Source organism: Chlorocebus sabaeus, chromosome 23 (genome assembly GCF_047675955.1).
Source record: "Chlorocebus sabaeus isolate Y175 chromosome 23, mChlSab1.0.hap1, whole genome shotgun sequence".
In the NCBI taxonomy this organism is placed as follows: Eukaryota; Metazoa; Chordata; class Mammalia; order Primates; family Cercopithecidae; genus Chlorocebus; species Chlorocebus sabaeus.
In genome coordinates this window covers 12,596,835-12,620,928 of record NC_132926.1, presented here as the reverse complement: position 1 = coordinate 12,620,928, position 24,094 = coordinate 12,596,835, and the positions used below count along the sequence as shown (strand labels likewise).

Here is a 24,094-nt window from a genome sequence, read left to right as displayed (position 1 = left end):
GCCTCAAGTACTATTTAAACTGCTTGAAAGGCGTTCTGTTTTCCTGGGGTTCTGGGGGTACTAGTGTCAGCCTGACATGAACACACGGAAGGACTCACTGTGTTTGGATGTACCCAGGTTAGGGTTTCGTCCACACAGGCCATGGTGTGTGAATCCAGTGTGTCATTGAGAGGCCTGTTAGGACTAGGTCTATGTTGCTTGGTGTGGGACCTGGAACTCCACCACTTTCTGCCCCTCTCCGCGCCCCTCCCCAGCCCCCCGCAGAGAGGGGCCGCAGTTAGGACATTGCCCCCTTTGCAGGTGGATGTTTCTCTCCATGCAATTGTTTGTGTGGGTCTCAAAAATTTGCTTTTCATCAGGCTCATCCCTGCTGACCTCCCAGATTTGCCAGAACCTCCATCTGCAGCAGGATGCTTTGTTTTGTTTGTTGGTTTATGGGGATTCTGGGCTCTGTCTCTGGGTACAGTGGCAGGTTTTAAAATCAGTTACAATCCAGGTGACAGGAGGTTCGCCACAGCACTCTGCTGTCTGTTCAAGGCCTGTGCTGAGAAATGAAGCAGGTCCCAGTTACCTCTCAGAAAATTTGTGGTATTTCAGGGGACTACAGCGAGTTGCAAATCTTGATAGGTGGTGGGACCTGTCTGCAAACAGCAGACTGGCTTATATCGTGGTTCAGCAGGAAAAGGAGAGAATAATTCCCTGAGCATAAGATGTGTTGCTCCCTCTTCTAGTTTATCAGGAGATATCCACATACATCAAGAGACAGACCCTGGATTTGGGGTACAAGCAGGAGAGATGGTTATTTCTTGTTCTTTTTCCAAGAAGATGGGAAACTGTGGTTGTAGGCTCCTTGTTTGTGATCAGGTTCCTTACAGCTCATTGATCTCCAGGCCTAAAGCTGACCAGTTACTCCTTTCTCTGTCTCTTGCCAGCCTAGTGGGAGAACACTAGGCAGCTTCCTCCGTAGTGTTTTTTTTTTTTTTTTAATTTCTTGATTCATCCTGGGAAATGGGTACATCCACAGAATGCACTGCTGTGTAATTGCAGGTCTCCAGGTCCTTATTTCTATGCCTTAGGGTCAGAAATAGGGGGAACACAGAGAGCAGGACTACCTAACTGTTTTGGAGAAATTCAACAGCCATGTAGGTCTTCGGTTCTCAACTGCATTCCAGGTTTGCTTTACCCATCCTTGCCTAGGGGATTTCATCCACTCTGCGGGCTCAATCCCATCCTGCTGCCTACAGCCGCAAAACTTAATTTTTAGTCTTAAGTCTTTGCCTTCATCTCAAGACCTGTATCTTTAACTGGCTTTCTGACATATCAAATTCCACACGTGATAGATGGAGCCACCTTTTTGATGAAGAGAGGCAATGCTTAGAACAGGTTTTTCAATTCAAAAAATGTTTATTGATTCTCTGGCATGAGCAAAACATTTTGTAACCATTTAGAAAATACAAAGATGATGAAAATATGGTGATGTCCTCAAGGAGCTTGCCTTTATTTGCAAAATGAGGCATTCTTTATTATGATTCAGAATGAATATTTTAGAGTAGAGATAATAAGCAAAGCACCCTGAGACTTCAGAGGTGAGAGCCAGAGGATGAAAGTCATTCTTGTAGTTTAACACCTCCAAAAGATTATTTAAAATGAACAAGAAACACCAAAGAACTTCAGAAATTGGAAATATTCAGCTTTTATTATATTAGATTTGGTAACCTCTGATTTTTTCATGATCTTGACTTTGGCCCCAAATGTACAAAGAAGGTTTGTTGGATGATCTCCTTGCCAAAGTCTTGAGTTCTAGAGAGCCATTTCAGGGTTTTTCATTTTGTTTCATAATTGAATTGTATTCATCGGTGACTTTGGAAAAGTCATGTCATTTTTTTGGTTCTTGGTTTCTTGATCTGTAAAATCTGGATGATAGTGGGGTTAAATGTGATTATTAAATTATTAAATTTAAATTATTAAATTTAATTATTATGAAATTACATAATGCTCAACACAGTCCCTGAATGGCAATAAATGCTAGAGAAATGATAGCTTGAAGTTAGTATGATTATGATTTCCATTTTAATTATTCATTAATAATTATTATACCGATTTTTATTATCGGTTTGAAGCTAGAGCCACTGTAGAGCATTAAAAATCAAAAGTTGCTTAAATTGACTTTTTAGAATATAGATAGAAAGAAAAAGCTTTGGGAGGAAGATGGTGTTCATATGTACTATAATAATTATGATACTAGTTACTTTTAATAATTTTTATAGAAACTTACAAAGTAGATTGTTATCACTATTTTGCAGATGGAGAAACTCGCTTAAATGTGCCAGTTCTTTCAAATAAGCAAGCTTGCAGATACTTAACTAATTTTTAACTTTGATGTATTTGTTTTTTCCCCTCACAATCTACTGTCTCCTAGGAAGGGGGAGATACAGCTGATAGTTTGAAATTAGCACCCTCTTTTACTCAACCAGCATAAAAGACTGTTTGACCCAGGCAAGTGATGAGGTGATGATTTGTAAGGCCAATTTAAATCAGTGTCTTGCCCACTGGCTTCCAAAGTCCCAGGATGTGCAGGTATATATTTTGGGCAGTCAGGTTCTGTTGTGCATGGATTGCAGTCAATTTCATTGATTTTTTTTTTTTTTTTCTCAACACGTTTCAAAAGGCTCTTTTGCTCCCCAAAATAGCTGATCTTTTCAAACCTGTGCTATTTTTTTCCTGGTAAGACTTTCAGATAACAGTGTAAATGCAATTAACAACCACACATTTCAGATGATGATGAGATATTTTTGAACATGTTTAACGGTTTCACAAAACATAGGTGGGAAAAGTTGAGTGACTCCTTGGAGAAACTGCCTCATCCAACCTGTTCATTTTCAGCCCAGGAAACTGTGGTTCAGAGGGGACATGACCTGCCCAAGGTCACACCACAAGTTAGTGGCAGAGTTGGGATTAAAAGTTAGGAATCCAGATTTTAGTTTCTTTCTTTCATTTGCCGAGTAAGCAAAACTATTTTCTTTGGCATGAAGGATAATTTCAGGTGTGTACAGATAGAGGACTGTATCCAGAAGGGAAGTTCATTCATTCCTTTCAGTTCCCTTTCAATCTTTCTGATTATGTCAAGGATTGTGTATCTTTGCTGTTCTGTTTTTATCTTTCTCTAATAACCTCCTTTGATAACAAAGATGGAGCAGACCTCAGGCATAAGCTTCTCTTAGAATTTAATAAAAGTGTTTATTTTTATTGTATTGATTGTTATGATACCTTCCATTTATGGCAAAGGATACTTGTTTTCTGGTTGAGGTAGCAAAGTTTTCTTTTAAAATAAACTTAAGCAGATTCAGATGAATTTACTTTATGAAAAATATTAAGTAAACAATAGTGCAGGTGGAAATTATGATGAGTACATAGCAGGTTTCCCACTGAAAAAACATAATGATAAACTAAAGCTTGGAAAATACTCAATTTGATTTTGCCCTTTAGAAAGCTCTAAGCTCTCTGAAGATAGATATGGCTAAATCCCTTTCCTTCTTATTCATGTCATGTCCTTTTTAAGGAGCAGTCAGAAAAACAATCATTAGATCTAAAAGAAGAACATAAAAACTACCCGTATATGAGATGAATTCATATGTCGATAACCTCATTATGGGCAGCTTCCCTACAAGCCAAAAAGTTGGATCAGCAGCCAATCTAGTTTCAGTATGGACGTAGTTTTGTTTATATTTTACATTATAAACAGTATGCGAATGCATTTGAAAACAGAAACTCGTTTCATTCTTCAGGGACTGATGTGCTCTATTTTAAGATATTTTATACCTTATTCTTGCCTTTTTTTTTTCCTTCCTAAGTTCTCTACCTTCTGATCATCGTTCCATCAGAGAGTGTGAATGAAGAAAAAGATGGCAAAATGCAATTTATCAAACATTTTCTCACTATTAACACGTTTTAGAGATTAGCATATATAGAACAAATGGAATGGGAATATTAAAGTTATTCATTAAAATGCAGTGTAGAACTTTCCACATATTTCTTTCATCTATAATTTACCAATATCAAATGAATACTTGGAAAGAAAGATGTACTAGATTGCAATATTTGAGTGTTTTTCCCATTATCTTTAATAGCAATTCTTCCAGTATTGCTTAATTTGTTTCCCTTCTCCCTAAAGCAGAAGTTTCTTCTTAGCTGTGACTTAGTTATCTAGGGATCCTGGAGCTCTGAAGACCCCCATTATGGTTTGGCTAAGATGAGCTTGCCTTTCCTAAATGCTACACAGAACTCATTCATGCCCGCTCTTCCTGTGGGCTTCTTCTGCTGGCCATTAGTGCTTTTCGTGGACTGCTCCTTCAGTGGAAAATTTATTCTCATTTAGAGGAACCTGAAAAAAAAAAAAAAAAAAGAAGGTAGAGTCAACTTCTGGTGACTTATGGGCAGTTAGAGTCAAATGTTTGAAAAATGGGCTTCTGAATCAGCAGAGATTTTACAAAGTGACTGGTGGAACTGCATACAAATTGGTAGAGTACAGAGATGCCAAGAAATGATGCTACTTCTATTACCACTAATAAAAAGACTGCATTGCTAAATTCAGGGCTAGAAAGGTTAATGATGATACATTCTTTTTTAGTATCAAAGATTAACATGATAACTTGCATATTAAAGTGAATTCAGACCTACTGCTAATGGAAGGGGCATACAAAATTAATTTCTACAGCACCTCGTAAATGACAATCACTCTTCTTTGGCTGGTGTTCTTTGTCTTGGCAGGGGCTGCATGTGTACTTAAAGTGGGCACACTTCAGTTAGTAGCGGGGCATCTTTGGCCCCTGAGGAATTTGGGAAGCTTGGGGTGTGCGCCCTGTAGCCCTTAATCACTGCCTGTCTGCTGGGTGTTTTCCTGCTGGGATGTGTGTACTCCATTACCAGCCATCTTGTTGACTGGCATGGATCTTGGTTTTAATATTTAATGAGATGATGAAACCGTGCTGAAATGAGAAGAGCGTGGAAGGTGGGAGAAAGAATGGGAAAGGTAAGAAAAGAGCTGCCCTCTCTTGATGGCAGGAGATTCTCCAAGAAGAATTCAGCACAGCATCTTCAGGCAACTATTTGCCATCTTTTCCCTATTGAGTAACAAGGCTCAGCTGACATAGAAACATAGCCTGCCCAGTCTTTAAGAGCACAGGTTCTGGAGTCCAGGTACTTGATTACAAGTTCCAGCACAATCCCTTGAGTAACTTACTTGACTTTTTCAAGACTTACTGTCTGTTTTAAACAGGAAAAATAATATGAACCATATATATATATACACACACACACATTTATATTTTATATAAAATTAAATAGAACTTTAGTATAATTTACATATAGAAAAATACACACATCTTAAATATATAGTTCATGAATTTTTTCATATGTAAATCTATTAGCCACCACCCATATCAAGATACAGTATATTTTCATTACCCAGAAAGTTACATGTAAATATTTTAAAAATTAAATAACAGTAGCTTATACTTTTATAATGCTTTCCATGGGCCAGGTATGCTGATCTTAGTGCTTTATGTTATCTTGTTTCATTCTCACCAAGAGAGGTGCCGTTATTATTTCCACCCTACAGATACAGAAACAAAGACACAGAGAGGTTAAGTGATTTCTCCAAGATCACACAGACAATAACCGATATTCCACTTCCACACTCTGCTCACTGTTGTCTATATAGCACTTACCATGTGGTCTATTACTGACTAAGTGCATTAGAGGAATGAGAATAGAGCCTCCTTGATGGCCGACATTTCCTTCCATTCCTCTTCTTCATAGTCCAGTTTATCATTCCACCTTGTCTTGGGCTGACGGGCTGTGCATGGTACTCTAGCAGAGTCTTTCAGGGAAAAGATGGTTTCATCCCTACCTTCAGTACTCAGATGCATGATTGGTGCTCTAGAAGTAGTTGTTGACTGTTAGTCCCAGAAAATCCTGTCCCCCAGCTCCTCCCTAACTGGCACTACTTGGTAAAGTGAGAATTTTGACAAATGTACAGGTGGGCTCACCGGGACCCCTGCCAGTTTGGGCTGCTTAGCCACCTTTGGGCTCAGTCTTAACCTTGTCCTTGTGATAGTCTGCAAATTTCAAGTGAAAATCCCTCCTGTTTCTGGGCCTGTTGTGGCTCCCTTGTCCCAGCTTCTCATACTCATTTCTCCTCTGTCAGTCCTCATTCTTGCCCAGTTACTACTGCTTTTCCTCCTCTACTTTTGCCTTTTTTTTTCTTCTCTGTCTGTCTTCTCTTCCTTTGCCTTTTCTTTCTTCTTTTTCTCCATCTTTTTTTCCTCTTGTACCTCTTCTTTTTTCTTTTTCTCTTCGTCCTTCCTCTCTTTTTTCTTCTCCTTTTCATTTTATCATGATTTTCATGAGCACCACCAAATAAAATTAAGAAACCACTCTGTGCTAAATGCATTGTAGTTGCCCATGGGAATTTTTTTTTTTTTTTTTTGTAGAAGGCAGCCACGTCCACTGTATCTCTCATATAGTTAAACTGATGCTTACCCATTTGTACTAGATTATTTTCAGACATATTTAGCCAATCATTCCTTTGACATCCCCTTTTAGATGTCTTATAGATACTCAAACTCATTATTTCCAAAACTGTACTCATTCTTTTCAAGAAAACCTTCTCCTCTTCCATGACTTTTCTGCCTTTGAATCTTTCTCATCTATGCCTTGGATCCGGTCACATCTCTGTCTTTATCACCTGCACGCTGGTCCTGTAACACCCGTGTGTCATATGGAATGCCTGGCATTTGGCAGATGCTCGACACATACATTTTCATGTGAATAGAGAAATGGAAGTGCCATGGAGGGACAAGCACACACTCATGAAACCTCCTCCCTTTATTATTTTTTTTTTTACATTTCACAAGAGCACAAAACACAGTCAAGTGACTTGAACCCATTAGCTTTTCTCCAGTTCTTTTCAGAGCTAAGATTTCACAATTTGAGTCAAAAGCAACAAATGACTACTAAGCTCAATGTAGAACATTAACATTAAAACACAATATGAAAATTTTTTAAAAGAATTTCGTGCCAGAAAAAGCTATGGTTCCTGCAAGGAATTGGTCCTCTTCTATCCTAATGATCAACAAACTGTAGAACTTGGATGGCTGCCCTTATGGCCCCAATAAGGGCATTTGGAGTTTATGTTATGTTTTACACTGGGATGCCATCTTTCTTCTTTCATTCTTTTTGGACGAAGGTAATGTATAAAGAAATACTTATAACTAATAATAAACACATGAACAGATAATGTGCAAAATTATTTGCAATTTCATAGGAGTACAATGGGAGATTCATGTGGGGGGGTACTGAACATAATTTGAAATGTGGTATGTTTCATTTTTTAACTTTTATTTGAAGTTCAGGGTCCATGTGCGGGTTTGTTATATAGACAGACTTGTGTCATGGGGATTTGTTATGCAGATTATTTTGTCACCCAGGTATTAAGCCTAATACCCATTAGCTACTTTTCCTGATCCTCTCCCTCCTTCTACTCTCCACCCTCCAATAGACCCCAGTGAGGGTTGTTCCCCTCTATGTGTCCATGTGTTCTCATCATTTAGCTCCCACTTATAAGTGAGAACAGTAGTATCTGGTTTTCTGTTCCTGCATTAGTTTGCTAAGGATAATGGCCTCCAGCTCCATCCATGTCCTTGCCTCCACCCATACCCTTGGACACAATCTTGTTCTTTTTTATGGCTGCATAGTATTCCATGGTGTATATGTACCACATTTTATTTATCCAGTATTTCATTAATAGGCATTTAGGTTAATTCCATGTCTTTGCAATTGTGAATAGTGCTGCAATGAATGTATGTGTGCATGTGTCTTTATAATAGAATGAGTTATATTTATTTGGGTCAATACCCAGTAATGGGATTGCTGGATCAAATGGTAGTTCTGTGAAATGCAATATGTTTCATTGTACATATGTTTTCTTACTGTTCCCATCAACTGACTGCTCCTTTCCTTTAGTACATATGGACTGTTCAAAGGTAAGGAGCATATGTTGTCCTCTCTTTGCACAGAGAACTCATTACATGTCTTTAACTGTTATTTATTATCTTTATTTCCTACCATCTCATACTTTCTCCAGTTCTTCTTCTATTGCTGTAGAGTCCAAGCAAAATCTCTTTGATCCTCTTATTTAAATATTGGGCCTAAGTGTATGATTCATTTATTAAATCACTCTTTGCTTTGGGCCTTTTAGGGAAGGGCTCCCCTTGGCTCTTTTTCACAAGTGAAGAAATAAAACAGGCAAGAGCCCCTGCTCCTCAAGTCTGTCTCATCTCTCTACCTTCTTAGATGAGTGCTTTTAGAAAAGAAAAACAGGCCAGAGGATAAATTCTTCCCATTTCCATTTTTATTTACAGGGACAAAAATGGCTGTGGTTTTTTCCTTTCCTCTTTGAAGTTTGCTTCCCGTTCTTCAGTTTATTTGAAATATAGTATACTTCTTGGTTTTCCTTTTGTAATAAACAACACTAGGTTTTAAATCTGCGGAGCTGTAAATGAGAGGAGCCCCCGCCTCCTCTCCTTCGGAGCTGATATGGGGAAGGTGAGGGAAGAGGAGAATCAGATGATGATTGGAAACAATTACACAACCATTCCATTTTGCTAATGCTTGAATCCAGGATAATTTTCTCATTTAATTCTCTGAAATGAAGGGCCCCTCTGTTAGCCTTAAAATGTAAACAAGAGGCTTTTAATGCATGATTTTCCCAGAAATGGAATGCTAGCTGCTCATATTGATCCAAAACATTGCTGTTGGCTTTTGTTCTTTTTGGTATTTGTAAGTTTTGTGATGGCGGCGATACAGGATTGTTCATGTGCGGCTTGAGGATTGTCAGTAAGTGCTATTATTATTCTAAGTTGCAAACAGAAATGAAAAAGGACATTCAGAGAACGCTTGCCTGAGCCCTCCATTAGTCTGTCCACATACAAAAGGGAAAATGGAAATCTGAGGCATATATCCCAATTATTTCAATTTATACCCACCTCTTAGAACTCAATTCTCTGAGTTTGGTATTCAGATAAAAGTGTAGTTTGTTTGAATGATGCAGATAACAGCTTTAAGTCCACTTTATTCCAGCCTGTCTGGACCAGGCATTTGTACAATTTATAAGTTAGCAACAGTGGAAGGAAACTGAAGCTTTAACACACTCTGCTTTGGACTGAAAAACTTCTGCATAACGTTGGATCCCAAAGCCTCATTACACTTAATAACTGCAACTGAATTTGTGTCATGTTTTATTTTGATCTTTTTACGAAAGAGTCATTCTCATCTCCATTTTTGGAGGGAGAGAAGTAAAATGGCTCATCCAAGCCTGGTGGTAGTAAGGCTGGGATTCAAACCCAGGTCTCCGAACCTTTAACCCAAAGCTCTACTCGCTATGCCATGTCTTCCTCTATGATTAGGTAAAACGGCTCAGGGTTGGTGGTGAAGGTAAAGAAACACACATACAGTTTTCCTTCTACACCTCCCATCCCATCCCCAGCTGCTACCATTTAGTTTCCTCAAGGATGGCACAGAATAATGAATATTGACCAACCCAACACTAAACAAGTTTCTGATTCTATGAGTTGCCCTGAATACAGACCCCTTATTTGCCTTCAGCAAACACTCATTCATCTAACACTTATTAAGATCCTACTGGAAAACAGGCATTGCATTAGGAACTGTAGGAGACATGACTTGATTGAGATTGGATATCTCACCCCAGGCTCTCACTGTCTAATGAGGAAAGGTAGCAAATGGCTTGAAGTCACGATTGCTGTTTGCTAGCCAACTGTTATGTGATGGGGAAGCCCAACTGACTATAGTTGAATAAAAAAATGAAAGAAGTGAATGACTGGACTAAAGACTCAACCACTGAGTTGACTAACGCTCGTTATTGTTTAATTCTGGGGTTCTAGGACTCAGATTTGTTTTCACCCCCCTAGGACTGTAACTTACAAAACCACAACAAACAGGCCGGGCGTGGTGGCTCACGCCTGTAATCACAGCACTTCGGGAGGCCGAGGCAGGTGAATCACAAGGTCAGGAGATCGTAGCCATCCTGGCTAACACGGTAAAACCCCGTCTCTACTAAAAATGCAAAAAGAAATTAGCCAGGCATGGTGGTGGGTGCCTGTAGTCCCAGCTACTCAGGAGGCTGAGGCAGGAGAATGGTGTGAACCCGGGAGGCAGAGCTTGCAGTGAGTCGAGATTGGGCCATTGCACTCCAGCCTGGGCAACAGAGTGAGACTCCTTTCAAAAAAAAAACAAAAACAAAAACAAAACCAAAAAAAACACACACACACACACGCACACACACACCACAAACCTCAATCGATCATTAAACAGACCAAAAAAAAAAAAAAAAAAAAAAAACCACACAACAAACATCAATCAATTATTAAACAGGCCAAGCAATCCAAGTCTTGGATTTTCTATTTAAGGCCAACTTAAGGGAGTTAACAAACTCAAAGAGTGGCTGCCTCAAGCTAGCAGAATCTAGGAATTGGTAGTAATTGCCCTGCACTCATGAGCTGGAGTGAGTGGGGCTGGAATAATACTGGTGTTGGAGTCAGACAGGTCCGTGCTGGGGCCTTGCCTCTGTTGGAGACACACTAGCTGGGTGAGCTGCATGGAGCTCCTATTTTCTCATCTGTAAAATGGGAACAATGCAATCCATTGAATAGGTTTTGGTAAGGAATAAATAAATTCGCAGTATAGTGCCTATAATCCAGCAGGAGTTCAATGTACATTGCATATCTCTCACAATTAATATTCCACTCTTCCACTCCCCTTCATGCCAGTAATTTCTGTCCCCTCTTAAAAAATATGTTATAGTGACCCTGGCTGCTGAGAAGACTCTATTTGAGTATGTGAACATGGACTAACTAATAAAGAGATAAAAGTGTAGGAGTTCCTGGTTAAGTACAGATTGGGAGTCATGAAGCCATGGAATTCTATGAGTCTCCAGAGGGGACTGGCATGAGGGAGGGATTCTGTATGGTGTGATGCAAATGAGAGACAGTGGGTCTGGGATGATAGCCCTGGAAGGGTGTAGGAGGTGCTGACCAATCTGATAGGTGTCCTGAGCACTTATAAATCAATGTGAATTCAGATGTTACTGAATTGGAAATGGTGTCAAAGGATGTGAGACACAGATCTTCATAGTCACAACGTTAGTGGACTTATTTTTCCTCTTGCATGAATTTGAAGTAGAACACTTTCCTAAACATTTTGCTTTATTTATGTAATTGTGTGTGTATATATATATTTATATATGTATACATGTATATGTGTGTATGTATATTTATATATGTATACATGTATATATGTGTGTGTATATATATATTTTAAAGATGAGTGTCTTGCTATCTTGCCCAGCTGGGCTTGAACTCCTGGGCTGAAGCAATCCTTCCATCTCAGTGTCCCAAGTAGCTGGGATTGCAGGTGCATGCCCAGCACCCAGCTAGGAATCCTCCTTTAAAGATTGTCAAGATTATCCAGTAGAGAGGCAGCTTGGTCAGCCAGAAGCGTTTTAATTGGCTGCTCCTTTCATCACCAGGATGAAGAGGTGGGTGCACAGTCTTCGGACAGGCCAGACCGCATTTATCTGGTGCGGCACTGCAAATGGAATCATTCCAAGCATTAGGAAACAAATCAAATTTTGGGTCCCAATTCAATTTGCCTTATCTGCATTTTTATTTTTCCAAAAGCACTTTTAAGGAGCTGGATTGGCTTCTTATTTTTCCAAAAGCACTTTCTAAGGAGCTGGATTTAATAAGCAAGCTAGCAATGAGGAGGCCGGTCAGCAGTTGCAGGCAAGTGCAGTGGGATAACTAAGGGTGCAAGTACCTTTCAGAACACACTATTTATGTCCTAAATAGCTTTCAAAAGGCGTGATGATAGGCTATCTCAGTGGCCATTTCCCACCATCAGAGAAATGTTGATGGGAGCCTTTCATTACTTGCTAGTTGAGGCCAGGAAATGGCCTCCATGATTACACCCTAATTTGATAAACCCTAAAATGAATCTATTGCTGTCTCACTCAAATGCTCCAAAATGCATATGCTTACACAGGTATGTAGCACGTGTAATCCATCAGCAGGTCATGTTGACTCTGCCTTCAAAACATAACCCATGTTCGTCGACTTCCCTCTGTACTTGCACCCTTGTCTCTACTGCCGCAAATGAATCAAGCTTTCATCTTCTCTCCCCTGCACTGTTATAGTAAGGAAGAAGGATAGCTTAATAGGTATGAATATGGGCTCTGGAATCATATTTCCTGAGTTTAATTCAGCTCTGCTTACTAGCTGTATGATTTTAGGCAAGTTACTGAACCTCTCTAGGCTTCAGTTCCCTCGTCTGTAAAATAGGTATAATGATATACTTTGTAGAGAGAATGCCTGATAGACAGTGAGGGTGCAATAAATACAAGACCCCTTCTTTACCTCTACAGAAAGCCTCCTCAGTATTTTCCCACCTTCCTCTCTAGGGCCACTATTAAAAACACAAAAACGAAAAGTGTTTATCACTACCCGGGAATCAAACTTTTTACCATGGGCCACAGGGCCTGATGAGACCTGGCCCTGGCAACTTCTCCAAATTTATCATCTCACATTAAACCCCTGTTTCCTGCAACCCAGCCACACTCGTGTCCACTTCATTCCTCCAAGGTCTGCAGATTTCCATCCCAGTGCCTTTCCAGGCCCTTTCCTCTAGATCAGTGCATGCAGCTCCCTTCTCTCGCTTCAGGTCCCAGCTCAAGTGTGTCCGGCTCAGCAAGGCCTTCCTTGACTGCCCTGTATGAAGTGGTCTTCACAGGCCCCTAGAAGATTCTCTTCATCCTGTCACCTGGTTGTCCAGTTGATCCAAGCAAGTGGCTTTCAACATCTGCAAATGCTCACAAACCGAACAGAAGAAAAGCAGCCTGGCAGAGCAGCGCTGGGTTTACACTGGGCAGCCCTGCCTGGGAGAATTTGGGGTTTCAATTACAGGGGGAGGGCAGGGTGAGCTGTGACATCTGTGGCCACCCCTGCTTCCCCATTGCCAGTCCTCCAAGAGAGTTGAGCTGAGGGGAATTCGACTTTCAGTCAATAGGAACTTGGCCAAAGCCGAATGAGTTTCACCTTAAAGTCTGTGAAAAATGGAACAGGATTGAAGAGTCGATTAACACACACTGGTGACAAAGTCAGAGGCTGGATGTGAGTGGAATGAGATTCCAAGTGCAGGCTGCCATAGTCAGGCTTAGAAACATGGGCACTCATGCTGAGGATGTGACTGAGCCCTGACACAGATGCATTGCTTATGTTTAACCTTCTTCCCCAGCAGTAAGAGAGGGGCTAGAAAAGTACAGCGCACTATACTTCAGAATGTCCTAAAATCTGTATTCTGATGGGGGGACCAGGATGTACCTGGGTTCACAGATTGGCAAGCATTTCCCTAGCAGGGATATAGTGTCCATCTTGTCTTATGTTTTATGAGTGACTCTTTGGGTTCTCCTTCTCTCAACATGTGTTTCGTGGAGGAGAGGGGTAATGGCATATCCCATGGAAATTGCATTATATCCAAAGGCCACTGCTGACCTTCTGTTAGTTCTGAGTGAGTGCATGTGGATTGGTGTAGGGCTGGTCCTGAACTGGTACCTCTCAAAAAACCTGGAGGGATGATGGTGTACCCCAACTACAGCTTGGGCCTTACTTTCATTTATGGGATGACAGCAAGAATCTCACTGGTTTTCCTGTTACACAGACAATGACCATATTGTGTGATAAATGGTAAGATGGAAATACGTTGAAATATATTATGGGTACCATAGGAATGAAGAAGAGTCACCCAAGGCAGAGTTGGGGTGTCAGGAAAATCATCCTAGAGGATTTCACGTCTAAGTTAGGAGCTAGAAGGGAAGAAGTCAGGAGAAGATGGGCTGGACAAGAGCATTCTAGGCAAAGAAAATAACATGCGAAAATTTAGGAGAAGGAGAGAGTTTGTGGTTGGAATAGAGAGAGGGAGGTGGAGAAGTGGCAAGTGGTGAGCGCCCACGATGAGTTAAGGGAAAAACTTGCTCACAGATGGCCTCCATCCATGCCAGAGAGTTGAGAATACTCATCCTGAGGGCAATAGGAAGTTACTGAAGAATTTGCTGACCACAAGGGACTCCTGTGCAGGGAGCAGGGAAGGTGGTTAGGAGACTTGACACAGAACGTGGAGGAAGTTGGCTTGAGGGTAGAATGGGCATAACTTCATAATGGATTAGATGCTGATGTAAAGAGAAGAAGAACTCAAAGACAATCTCTTTGCTTGGTTGACTGTGTGACTGGGGGTGTCCTCACTCTCAAGAGACAGCAAAGGAGAAAGAACAGACTTGTGGGGAAGAGGGTCAATTCAGATATGGTTTTTAGGAGTGTTTCCTGCTGGAGTTGGATTGTGGCTGTGGTCGCAGATGTGATTTTGGCTGGATGCACGTCAAGGTGGTTTTCCAAACTGACAAAGAATTTTCATTTAGTTCTTCCAATGGGGCTGATACTGGTGAGGAGCAGGTGAAGAAAAGGGTCCTCTTATTTGAAGTGTCCGTGAGCCATCAAATAATTGCAAAAGCACACCACACTTCAAGAAGGCTATGCATTCAGGTAGGTAGCACTGACTGCTGCATGACAAAACTTTTCTAAGGGAGGACCCAGAACCCAGAAATACTGCATCTTCCTCTCTGCAGTCACTTGGACAAAGAAAACCCTTTCGATTAAAACCCAAGGAGTTGAGTAGTTCTGCAGATTCTCCCATGGCTGGTCTGAATTATAATTTGGACCTGTCACTTGGTGGCAAGTCTCCCAGCCTTTGTCAGACATTGGATACGTAAGGCAGGAACCCAGCCTGGGTGTGCAGGTCTCTGACATTCATTACCTCTGCCTATGAAGATTGATTTCAGGGTTTGCACTATTTATCTTCAAAACCATTTGTGTTTGTTGGTTTGATAATCAAGCAGCAATTTAGAAATGCTGCTTCCTGGAGCTTTACAGACTAATATAATTTCACAGCTCCAATTACAAATGAGAAAAATTATTTCATCTACAAACAGAGGAGCCAGACATTTCTGAGAAATCATGGTTAAAGAGAAGACAGAGTACCTTCTGAAAAACAGACCGTGTTATTAATGGCCACTTCAGTGAAAATCTTGCTGACTCTCCACACCATGAGCCTCCATCTTATGGGGATGCTGGTTTTGAGAATCTGTAAAGCGTCTGCCTTTCAGCTTGATAAACTATTGCTTCTCCTAATGCCTGGTCTGCAGCTCCCACAGCCTCAGTACTTTGTGAGCAAGGCAAACATCCACTGTCTTTCCACCTAGCAAATATATCCTTCCTCCTGCAACTTCCTTGGAACCTATGTTTTATAGAATCCTAGAATTTTGGATGTGGCTTTAATAAATCATTCACTTTATCCCTTCATCTGATACTTTACCTCTTCCTCGTGCCTATCTATAGACTCAACTTACTACTTGAATACTTCTAGAGATGGAGAACTTACTATCAGACTTTTCCATGAAAAATCTACTAGCTTAGTTCAATTTTAAGTAGGATTTAAAGTCCGTGATTTCCCAAGGAGATCTTTCATATCTAAAATCTCCTGAGTGGCTTTTTCCTTAGATTCATATCTTAGTAATGGGATTTATGTGAGGTATCTCAACTACAGTGCTAACAGAATGACCTTTTAAGGAAAACCCTGACCTCGGTTATTCCACAGCTCTGTTTTATGACCGCTCCTAATAGGTTGCCACTCCTAAGGTGTAAAGGTACTAAGTGTTTTTCCTGTCTACTCAAGTCTGCTTCTTATCTCCATTGGCTCTGTGCAGTGATGGGGAGTTAACCCCTGGTCATTCCTTTCCACCCTAGAATAGTGACTGGCACACAGTAAGCCTTCAATATATGTGTAGAATGACTGACTGAAAGAATTAGTTCAATGTGTGAATGGGTTAGTTCTTGATCTGCCTTTACGTGGCTCCTTCCTATAGGTCCTACTGACCCTATTTTACAGGTGGGGAGAGTTTTAAATAATTTTAATCTTGAGTCACAAAAAGCTATTTTAAGCCTTAAAACATTATCATCTTGTACTTTAAGCTCAAGGCAATTGACCACACTTGATTTGTTTTTTACTACCTTGCTTCAAGGGCTTATCAAATCTTTAGCTTCGGCAGAATCCAAATTCGTTATGTCAGAAGCTAGGAATCTAGGGGACAACCCACACACTCTTATATTCATTGTTATCACCTGGATTGTCATCACCATGGCATCTTCACTGCAGTGACACAGATTTCCTGAAGGCACATCTTTTGGTGACTCCCTTTTACCCAGAGGACTGTGGAAAAACAAGACTTTCTGCTGTATTTTAAATCTCCTTTTTAGAATCTCTTATTTCACTTTTCAAAGAGGAAGACTTTACCACCTTTATCTAACTTAATAAGATAATGCACAATTTTTATCTTCTGGTTGGGCTGTTATCACATCAACGCAAGCATAATTGGGAAGTATCATTAAGTTAGGGAAGTTATTCGTCTTCCAATGACAAAGCATTTACCACTTCAGATGAACTCACCTAGTTTTTCTACAACAAGAATTTCAACACTTAATTTCCCTCTAGCAAACAAAACATTGCAAAGTTACAAGTTCATATCCTTTTGAAGATAACTTTTAGCCAGGCAGAAGGAGATAAAGAGAAGATAACTTTTAAAATAAACTTTTTAATGAATATTATAAGACTTTTTTTTACCCTGCTTAATAAATACATCTGGATGAAAATCTCAACTTTTTAATGGCAAGATATGGACTGAATATTTAACTTAAGTAATAGGGTAATAGATAAATTAATATATTTTCTCCAACTTTCTCCCTTATCATTCTAAACAAAGGGTAATGGCTAATCAATATATTGTACTCTCAAAAGTCCTTAGACCAACAAGTGGTTTTTTTTTTTTTTCTTTTGAGACTGGGTCTCACCCTGTTGCCCAGGCTGGTGTGTAGCGGTGTGATCATGGCTAAATGCAGCCTTTACTTCCTGGGCTCTGCTTTTCTCACTTCAGCCTCCTGAGTAGCTGGGACTACAGGCATGCATCACTATGCCCAGCTAATTTTTAAATTTTTGGTAGAGATGGGGTCTTCCTATGTTGCCCAGGCTGGTCTTGAACTCCTGGGCTCGAGTGATGCAATTATAGGTGTGAGCTACCATGCCCAGCCCCAACAATATATTTCTTCAGTGCAAATTTCTCATAAAGTATCATTAAAGCTGTGACCTATGATTTTATCTACAATTTTAAGCAAAGCAGAATGAAAATTTTTGTCATCTATAATTTTCTGTTTCCATAGAACTGACACTTCGTTGCAATTAAGAACACTTCTTTTAAGTGTTATCTTTCATTATTCTCCTTCCAAGAGAATATAACCCTAGATTTATGTTCTCTAAATCACCAAATGTTCTCTAAGTCCTCACTCTTCCTATTGAAATGTTATCCACGTGTCACGGACTATCTCAAATGCCACCTCCTCCATTCCTTCAGCCAAGATTTACTGACTCACTCCTATGATCCAGGTACTGTATCAGGCACTTGAAATTTAGTTCAGCTCTCATGGAGCTTACTCCTTAGTGGGATGAATGGACATGAATTACACTTACTGGAATTTAATTAAAAACTAAGATTGGGCTCTGAGAGAAGGGACATACTCTGTTAGATCCTATAAAGTCTTCTATGAACCTTCTGACCAGAGCTCATGAGAGGGCTTCTGAAGCACTCAATGTGTTTTGTGACTCTATCAGTTGGGACTCTTTGGTTTCAAGCAGCAGAATCCTACTCTGGTAAATTTAAGTAAACACAAATGTATTTAGAAGAAAGGGAGCAATCCAAAGAATCAGAGGAAATGCTGGGGAACTAGTTATCAGAGAGGAGAGACTCCGAGTCTTGGAGGGAGAGGGGACTCAGCATGCCCCCCGGGCAGCCTCCTTGGGGCACTTCTGTGATAACAGCAGAGCCTGAGAGACTGCACATTTCTCTTTTCTTTTCTTTTCTTTTTCTTTTTTTTTTTTTTTTTTTGAGATGGAGTCTTGCTCTGTTGCCCAGGCTGGAGTGCAGTGCTGTGATCTTGGCTCATTGCAATTTCCGCCTCCCTGGTTTAAGCTATTCTCCTGCCTCAGCCTCCTGAGTCACTGGGATTACAGGTGCCCACCACGCCCAGCTAGTTTTAGCTCTTATTTATTTATTTATTTATTTATTTATTTATTTATTTATTTTAGTAGACGTAGGGTTTCACCATATTGGCCAGGCTGGTCTCACACTCCTGACCTCACATGATCTACCCGCCTCGGCCTCCCAAAGTGCTGAGATTACAGGTGTGAGCCACCATGCCCAGCCAAGACTGCACGTTTCATGTAGTGCATAAGAGCAGTCTCTGCAGTCGGGCTGGATTTACCACTTACTAGCTGTGTACACATGACAAGTCCCTTTGATTCCTCATCAGCAAAATGGGGAAATAATGTTATCTACCTCCCGTAGTCACTAGGAGAATTTACTGAGATGATTCATGCAGGACACTTGCAACAGTGCCTGGTACATTGTAAGCACTCAAAATACTGTGTATTAGTACCATTGGCAGTTATCGTTATGAACATTCCCTCAAGATTCGGATTTCAGGAGGCCATCCTAATTGGGGCCAGGTGTCCAGCCCTTCTCCACGGGAAGGCAGGGAGCCTATGACAGCTTCTCAGGATTATAGCCCATGACAGTATGGCTCCCCCACATACAGCCAGGGTGCTGTGCCAGAAGGAGTGGGTGGTAGCTCTTGGGCTGACAGAATAAGAGATGTCCTCTACCTCTTCTGAACTTAGACTTATTCTAATTTCTACCATTGTTCATTGGTTTTGCTTTTTTTTTTTTTTTTTTTTCCTGTAATCACCTCTGTCACTTTTTAAGTACCTAATGGGCAAGAACCACATCTTATCTCTGTACCTCCATAAAGAGAGTATCTTCCACATTAAAGATGTCCAATATCTATTTGTTAGATTGAATTAAAATGAAATCCTGGTGTGTATGATTCACATTGCAGCTCAAGCAGCATCTGAGTGGGGGCAGCTTGACACATTTTGGGATTCTTTTTTTTTTTTCCCCTCAAGGTTTCTGTTTTCAAGGGAAATATGGAGACAAAGCTGTGAAGGGCTTCAGAACCTTCCAGAAATTTCCCTGAAACAGCAATATCAAGAGACATACCCTTCTCTGCAAGAGTTTTCATTTCTTTCTTTCTGTTTTTTGAGATGGAGTCTCACTCTGTTACCCAGGCTGGAGTGCAGTGGCATCATCTCAGCTCACCGCAACCTCCATTTCCTGGGTTCAAGCGATTCTCCTGCCTCAGCCTCCTAAATAGCTGGGATTACAGGTGCACGCCACCATCCCCAGCTAATTTTTGTATTTCTAGAGATGGGTTTTCGCTATGTTGGCCAGGCTGGTAAATGAAAGCAATATGCACAAGGATGCAAATGGAAGGTTGTTCATTTTGTACTGTCTGTACCAGTGAAAAATGTCCAATAGTACAGGTATGGGCTGAATAGAAAAATACATCCATAATAAAGAGTACTATAAAACAGTTAAAAATAACTAAGTTTGTCCCTAAATGTAATAATATTGAAAGTGCTCCAAGAAATATTAGTGCATGAAAAAAAGTCAAGGCTCAGAGTAATATATACATCATGGTCCCCTTGTATAAAATGGAAACAAAGCCAGAATAACTGTATGTTTTATACTGATAAACAGATAAGTAAAATTGTATAAAAGGATCTTGGAAGTTTATAATCACAGTATATGACTTAAACGCAAAGTTAAAACAACACTAGATATTTCATATGGCACATTTTATATGTATGTGTATATATAAAATATATAGAATATATTAGAATATACATATTAGAATAACTGGTTGCCTCTGGGTAGAAAGGGTTAGAAAAGGGACTAGAATTATGAATGATGTTCTCAGGAAATCTTAACCTAATCTTTAATAATTTAATTTTTTACAAGGAGAATGTCTTCATGAACTATTTATTTAATGAAAAATTATATGCATATATGAAAGAAAAGAAACTAAAAAATGAGGAATTCTACATGCCTCTGAACTGTCTTTATTCCAGAATGCCGGGACATTCTGCTTCCTGTCATCACCAAAGAGCTAAAGGAGCTGCTGGAGCAGAAGGATGAGATGCAACACCAGGTCCTGGAGAAGAAGTACTGCGTTGAATTGCTCAACAGCATCTTGGAAGTCCTTAGCTATCAGGATGTGGTGAGTCCTCCTGATGATGTAGATATCCTGGACTTAGACTAGGGCTAAGTTGATTAAATTGTGAAATATTGATGCTGATGGATAGCAGCTAGAGTCTAAAGATAAAAGTCAACGGCTTGCTCAGCAGGCCTACTTTTCCTGTGACTAACCCCCATTGCTGTGAAGGATGGCTAGGGGACTAGAGTCAATCATGTAGCATTTTGTCACTGTGTGTCTTGTCGGCGAGGCTTTCTCAGAATGTGGGTATAGACATTATTGCAGCCTTTTTAGATGGCTTGTCCATGTACTCATGCCCTAGTTTGCAGGGATGGGAGGAAGAGTTTCCTATGCCTAGACAGCCAAGAAAACTCTCGTGTCTGCTTTCTTAGCTGATTTACTTGGGTTTTGTTTCTTCAGTTACCTTTTGAAATGGCAAAAATGATTAAGCCTCTTCCTGGATGAGCAGATTGCCAGGGCTCAGATTCCAGAGATAGGGCATGGAGTGGGATGGTGGTGGCCATGAAGTCATTGTATGTTTTGTAGACGTCATTCAGAGATTAGCCGGGGATGGAAACCAAAGGAAAGTGTCAGTGGGAGTAAGCGGTGGGCTTCCAAAGGGCTGAATCTGCAGAAGGTAAGCCAGATGAAGTGGTGAAGACTGAGAGGTAGTGATTAGACCCAGGCCTGGAATTCTTAAGCATTAAAAGATGGAAGGAGGGTGCTTGATCTGACCCAGGTTCCTCTGGCAGCTCCTCTTTGTCCTTGAGTAATGTCCAGGAGGTACTCAGTCCTTAGATGGGACTGGCTTCAGAGGACTACATAGACCCAAATAACCAATACACTTTTTTCTAAGTGTTGGTGTGAGCCTTGCCTTTTTCTGTCTCCTCCCTAGAACATCCTCAGAGAAGAGCTTTCTAAATGAACTGTGTCTATGATTGTAATTCGAAAACTCCGCAGAGCAATGTTCCTTTACTGGTCAGATCCATAGTCAACCATTATGATCAATTTCCTTGCATGCTGCCTCTCCTGTCTCTTCCACCATCCCAATTAAGCTGCTTCTTGTCTTATTACTACATATGCATAGCTTGCTTCATTCATTCATTCATTCATGCAGAAATATTAATACATATGATATACCCAGTGTGCGCTAGGCACTGGGAACAAAAAAACCTGTCCCTGATATATAATGACTAAAATCTAGATGCGTATTTGGGGTACAAGAGCTACAAAGGATATATGGGTGTGTATGTGTTTATGTGTAAGCATTTTTGTCAAGGAAGCCTACACAAAGGAGGTGAAACTTCAGCTAGTGTTCAGTGGTGAATAATGATCATAGCTCTACTTTATTTGTTGGTTTCTAGGCACTGGGCTAAATGCAATCTGCACATTCTGTCTGCTCACCCTGATCCTAGGTACTAAGGCTTATCATTCCCATTTTAGAGATGAAAAACTTGAAATTCATAGACTTCATTAACATTTGAGGCCAAATAAATAGAGCAAATAAATGTCAGGGTCAAAATTCAAACCGAGGTCAGTCTGATTCAGACTCTGAGTAATCACAGGCATGGGGGATATAAAGTCATGGTCTTTTTCTTCTCTTTTTCTTTCTACTCCTACCTCATTTAATGGAAAGACAGTATAATAACCAAGAGCTTAGATATTCAAGATTCATTCAGATAATGATGTTAGGGTGATGATGTTTCTATAAGGACATTCAGTAGCTAGCTGTTGAGCTGGTTCCAGTCTTAGCTATTTGATCTTTTTAAAAATTGTTTTTTTAAAGGGAGATTTCAGTCTTACTCATAGTGTAGAAACATGAGGGTTTGCCGATTATTTCTGTGGTAACATCCTATATAATATTGCCTCAGTCAGGGAGGTTGATCATGCCTGTGATCCCAGCATTTTGGGTGGCCCAGGGAGGAGGATTACTTGAGGCCAGGAGTTCAAGGTTTCCATGAGCTGCGATCTTGCCACTGCACTTCAGCCCAGGTGACAGAGCAGACCCTGTCTCTCTCTCTAAAAAAAGTTTGCCTCTTTCTGTTGAAAAGCCAATCCACAATGTTTTTTACATTTTAGTAATGCTCAGATCCCTTTTAATGGAGAAAAATGTGGATCCTTGGGAATATGTCAGTGTCCCCCAGTTTGAGGGACCCAGTTATGATGTGCTAATTGTCAGGTTCCTGGTTTGGTAGCGGGATGACCCCAGTTCACGGTTATTTGTGAAGCAGGATGCTGCGGCTCTGTCCATCCCAGGGGAGTGGCCTCCTAGAGTTCTACCCTGACAGGCTGTCATCATTTTGCACATTCCCTGACATCAGACACTGGTGAGAAGAGGCTGCTGTCTCACACACCCTCAGTACTTAGGGCTTCAAAGCCAAGAAGTGAGTGGGAGGCTCTGAGCTCCCCATGGGGGATTGTGGCATCTGGACTTGAGGTGTGTGGGAGGTGCGTGTCACTCTTTCCCGCCTCTGAGTGCAGTGCTTTTATAATGAATTCTGACTGTGGGGACTAACCCACCCCTTTCTCCGGGTGAGCAACGGTCTTTGCTGGATGGGTTATTAAATACTGTTATCACCATTGAATTTGGTACAAATTTTGATGCTTTTGGTGAGCTTCACATCTCACCTCTCCAACTCATGAAGATGGAAATCTCTCTTCTCTTCTCAAAAGCTTTTTCAATGAATAGGAGGCATTCGGTAGCCATGATTACTTTGAGCTAAACTGAAAATCAGAGGCCCAAAAGTACCTAATCTAAATTTCTCATGTTCTAGCATATAGCGGCTCTCAACATTGCCTCATTGCCTGCATAGTCATATTGCCTCGAGAGGTTTTATTTTATTTATTTTTATGCCAGGTTTCTGCTTCTGCCTCCTGAGTAGATAGAACTATAGGTACCAGCACCACACTTGGTTAGTTACTTAATTAATTTGTAGAGACAGGGTCTCACTATATTGCCCAGACTGGTCTCAAACCCCTGGCTTCAAGTGATCCTCCTGCCTTGCCCTCCCAAAGTGCTGGGATTACAAGCCACCTGGGGAGCTTTTTAAAAGTCAAACCAGCAGGAGGCAGCCAAATGGGTAGGCAGATAGGGGCGGGTCCCTGGTAAAACCCCATCTCTAAGCCAAAGACAGTTTAAAACCTGAAAGCCAAGCTATATGTTAAATCCTCAGACTGGACTGAGAACTTGTCTTACTGTTTGGCACACTTTCCTCTGATTAATCCCCAGCCTTCACTTATTTTACATAAACTTACCTTTTCCTAATTGGTTTTCTACACTGTCATGCCCACCTTTGAGGGTTGTCTTCACTTTAACCTTTTTTTGCCTACTCACAAACCAATCGACAGTCCCCATTCTGAGTCCATCAGAGCCAGTCACACAAGGTGTGGGGAGGGACAGGGCGGGTACAACTTTCCAACCTTGGGGTAGGGGAACCAGTGCCGCCCCCACCCCCTACTATGTACCCCCTGCCCCAGTGAAAACCGTTTTCACTGCTCAAGAAAATTATTCTCCACCCTCCTCACCCTTCATTGTCCCATGTATCCTCATTCTTCTTGGGTGCGGCACAAGAGATCAGGAACCGCTGAACATGGGTACAAGCTATAACATAGATGGTGAGCTGGATGGGCTGAGCGAGGCCTGGGCAGGGCGTCACTGACTGGGGGTCCCCGGCTTGCAAAGTGACTGAGAAGAAAAGTCTTGCATCAAAAGCAGTAATACCTAGGCCCCTGTCCCAGGTATTCTGATTGAATTGGTCTGGGGTTGGTGG

At 40.9% G+C, this 24,094-nt stretch overlaps 1 protein-coding gene across 3 annotated transcripts in view; it reads left to right on the top strand.

Moving 5' to 3' along the window:
• DOCK2 (dedicator of cytokinesis 2) overlaps positions 1 to 24,094 on the top strand; it is a 433,393-nt gene that overhangs the window by 140,594 nt on the left and 268,705 nt on the right. For all 3 annotated transcript variants that reach the window (XM_008015269.3, XM_073010528.1, XM_008015268.3), the window contains exon 26: positions 20,200 to 20,348. In XM_008015269.3, the coding sequence (XP_008013460.2) occupies positions 20,200 to 20,348 (149 nt within the window). The remainder of the gene's footprint in view (positions 1 to 20,199; positions 20,349 to 24,094) is intronic.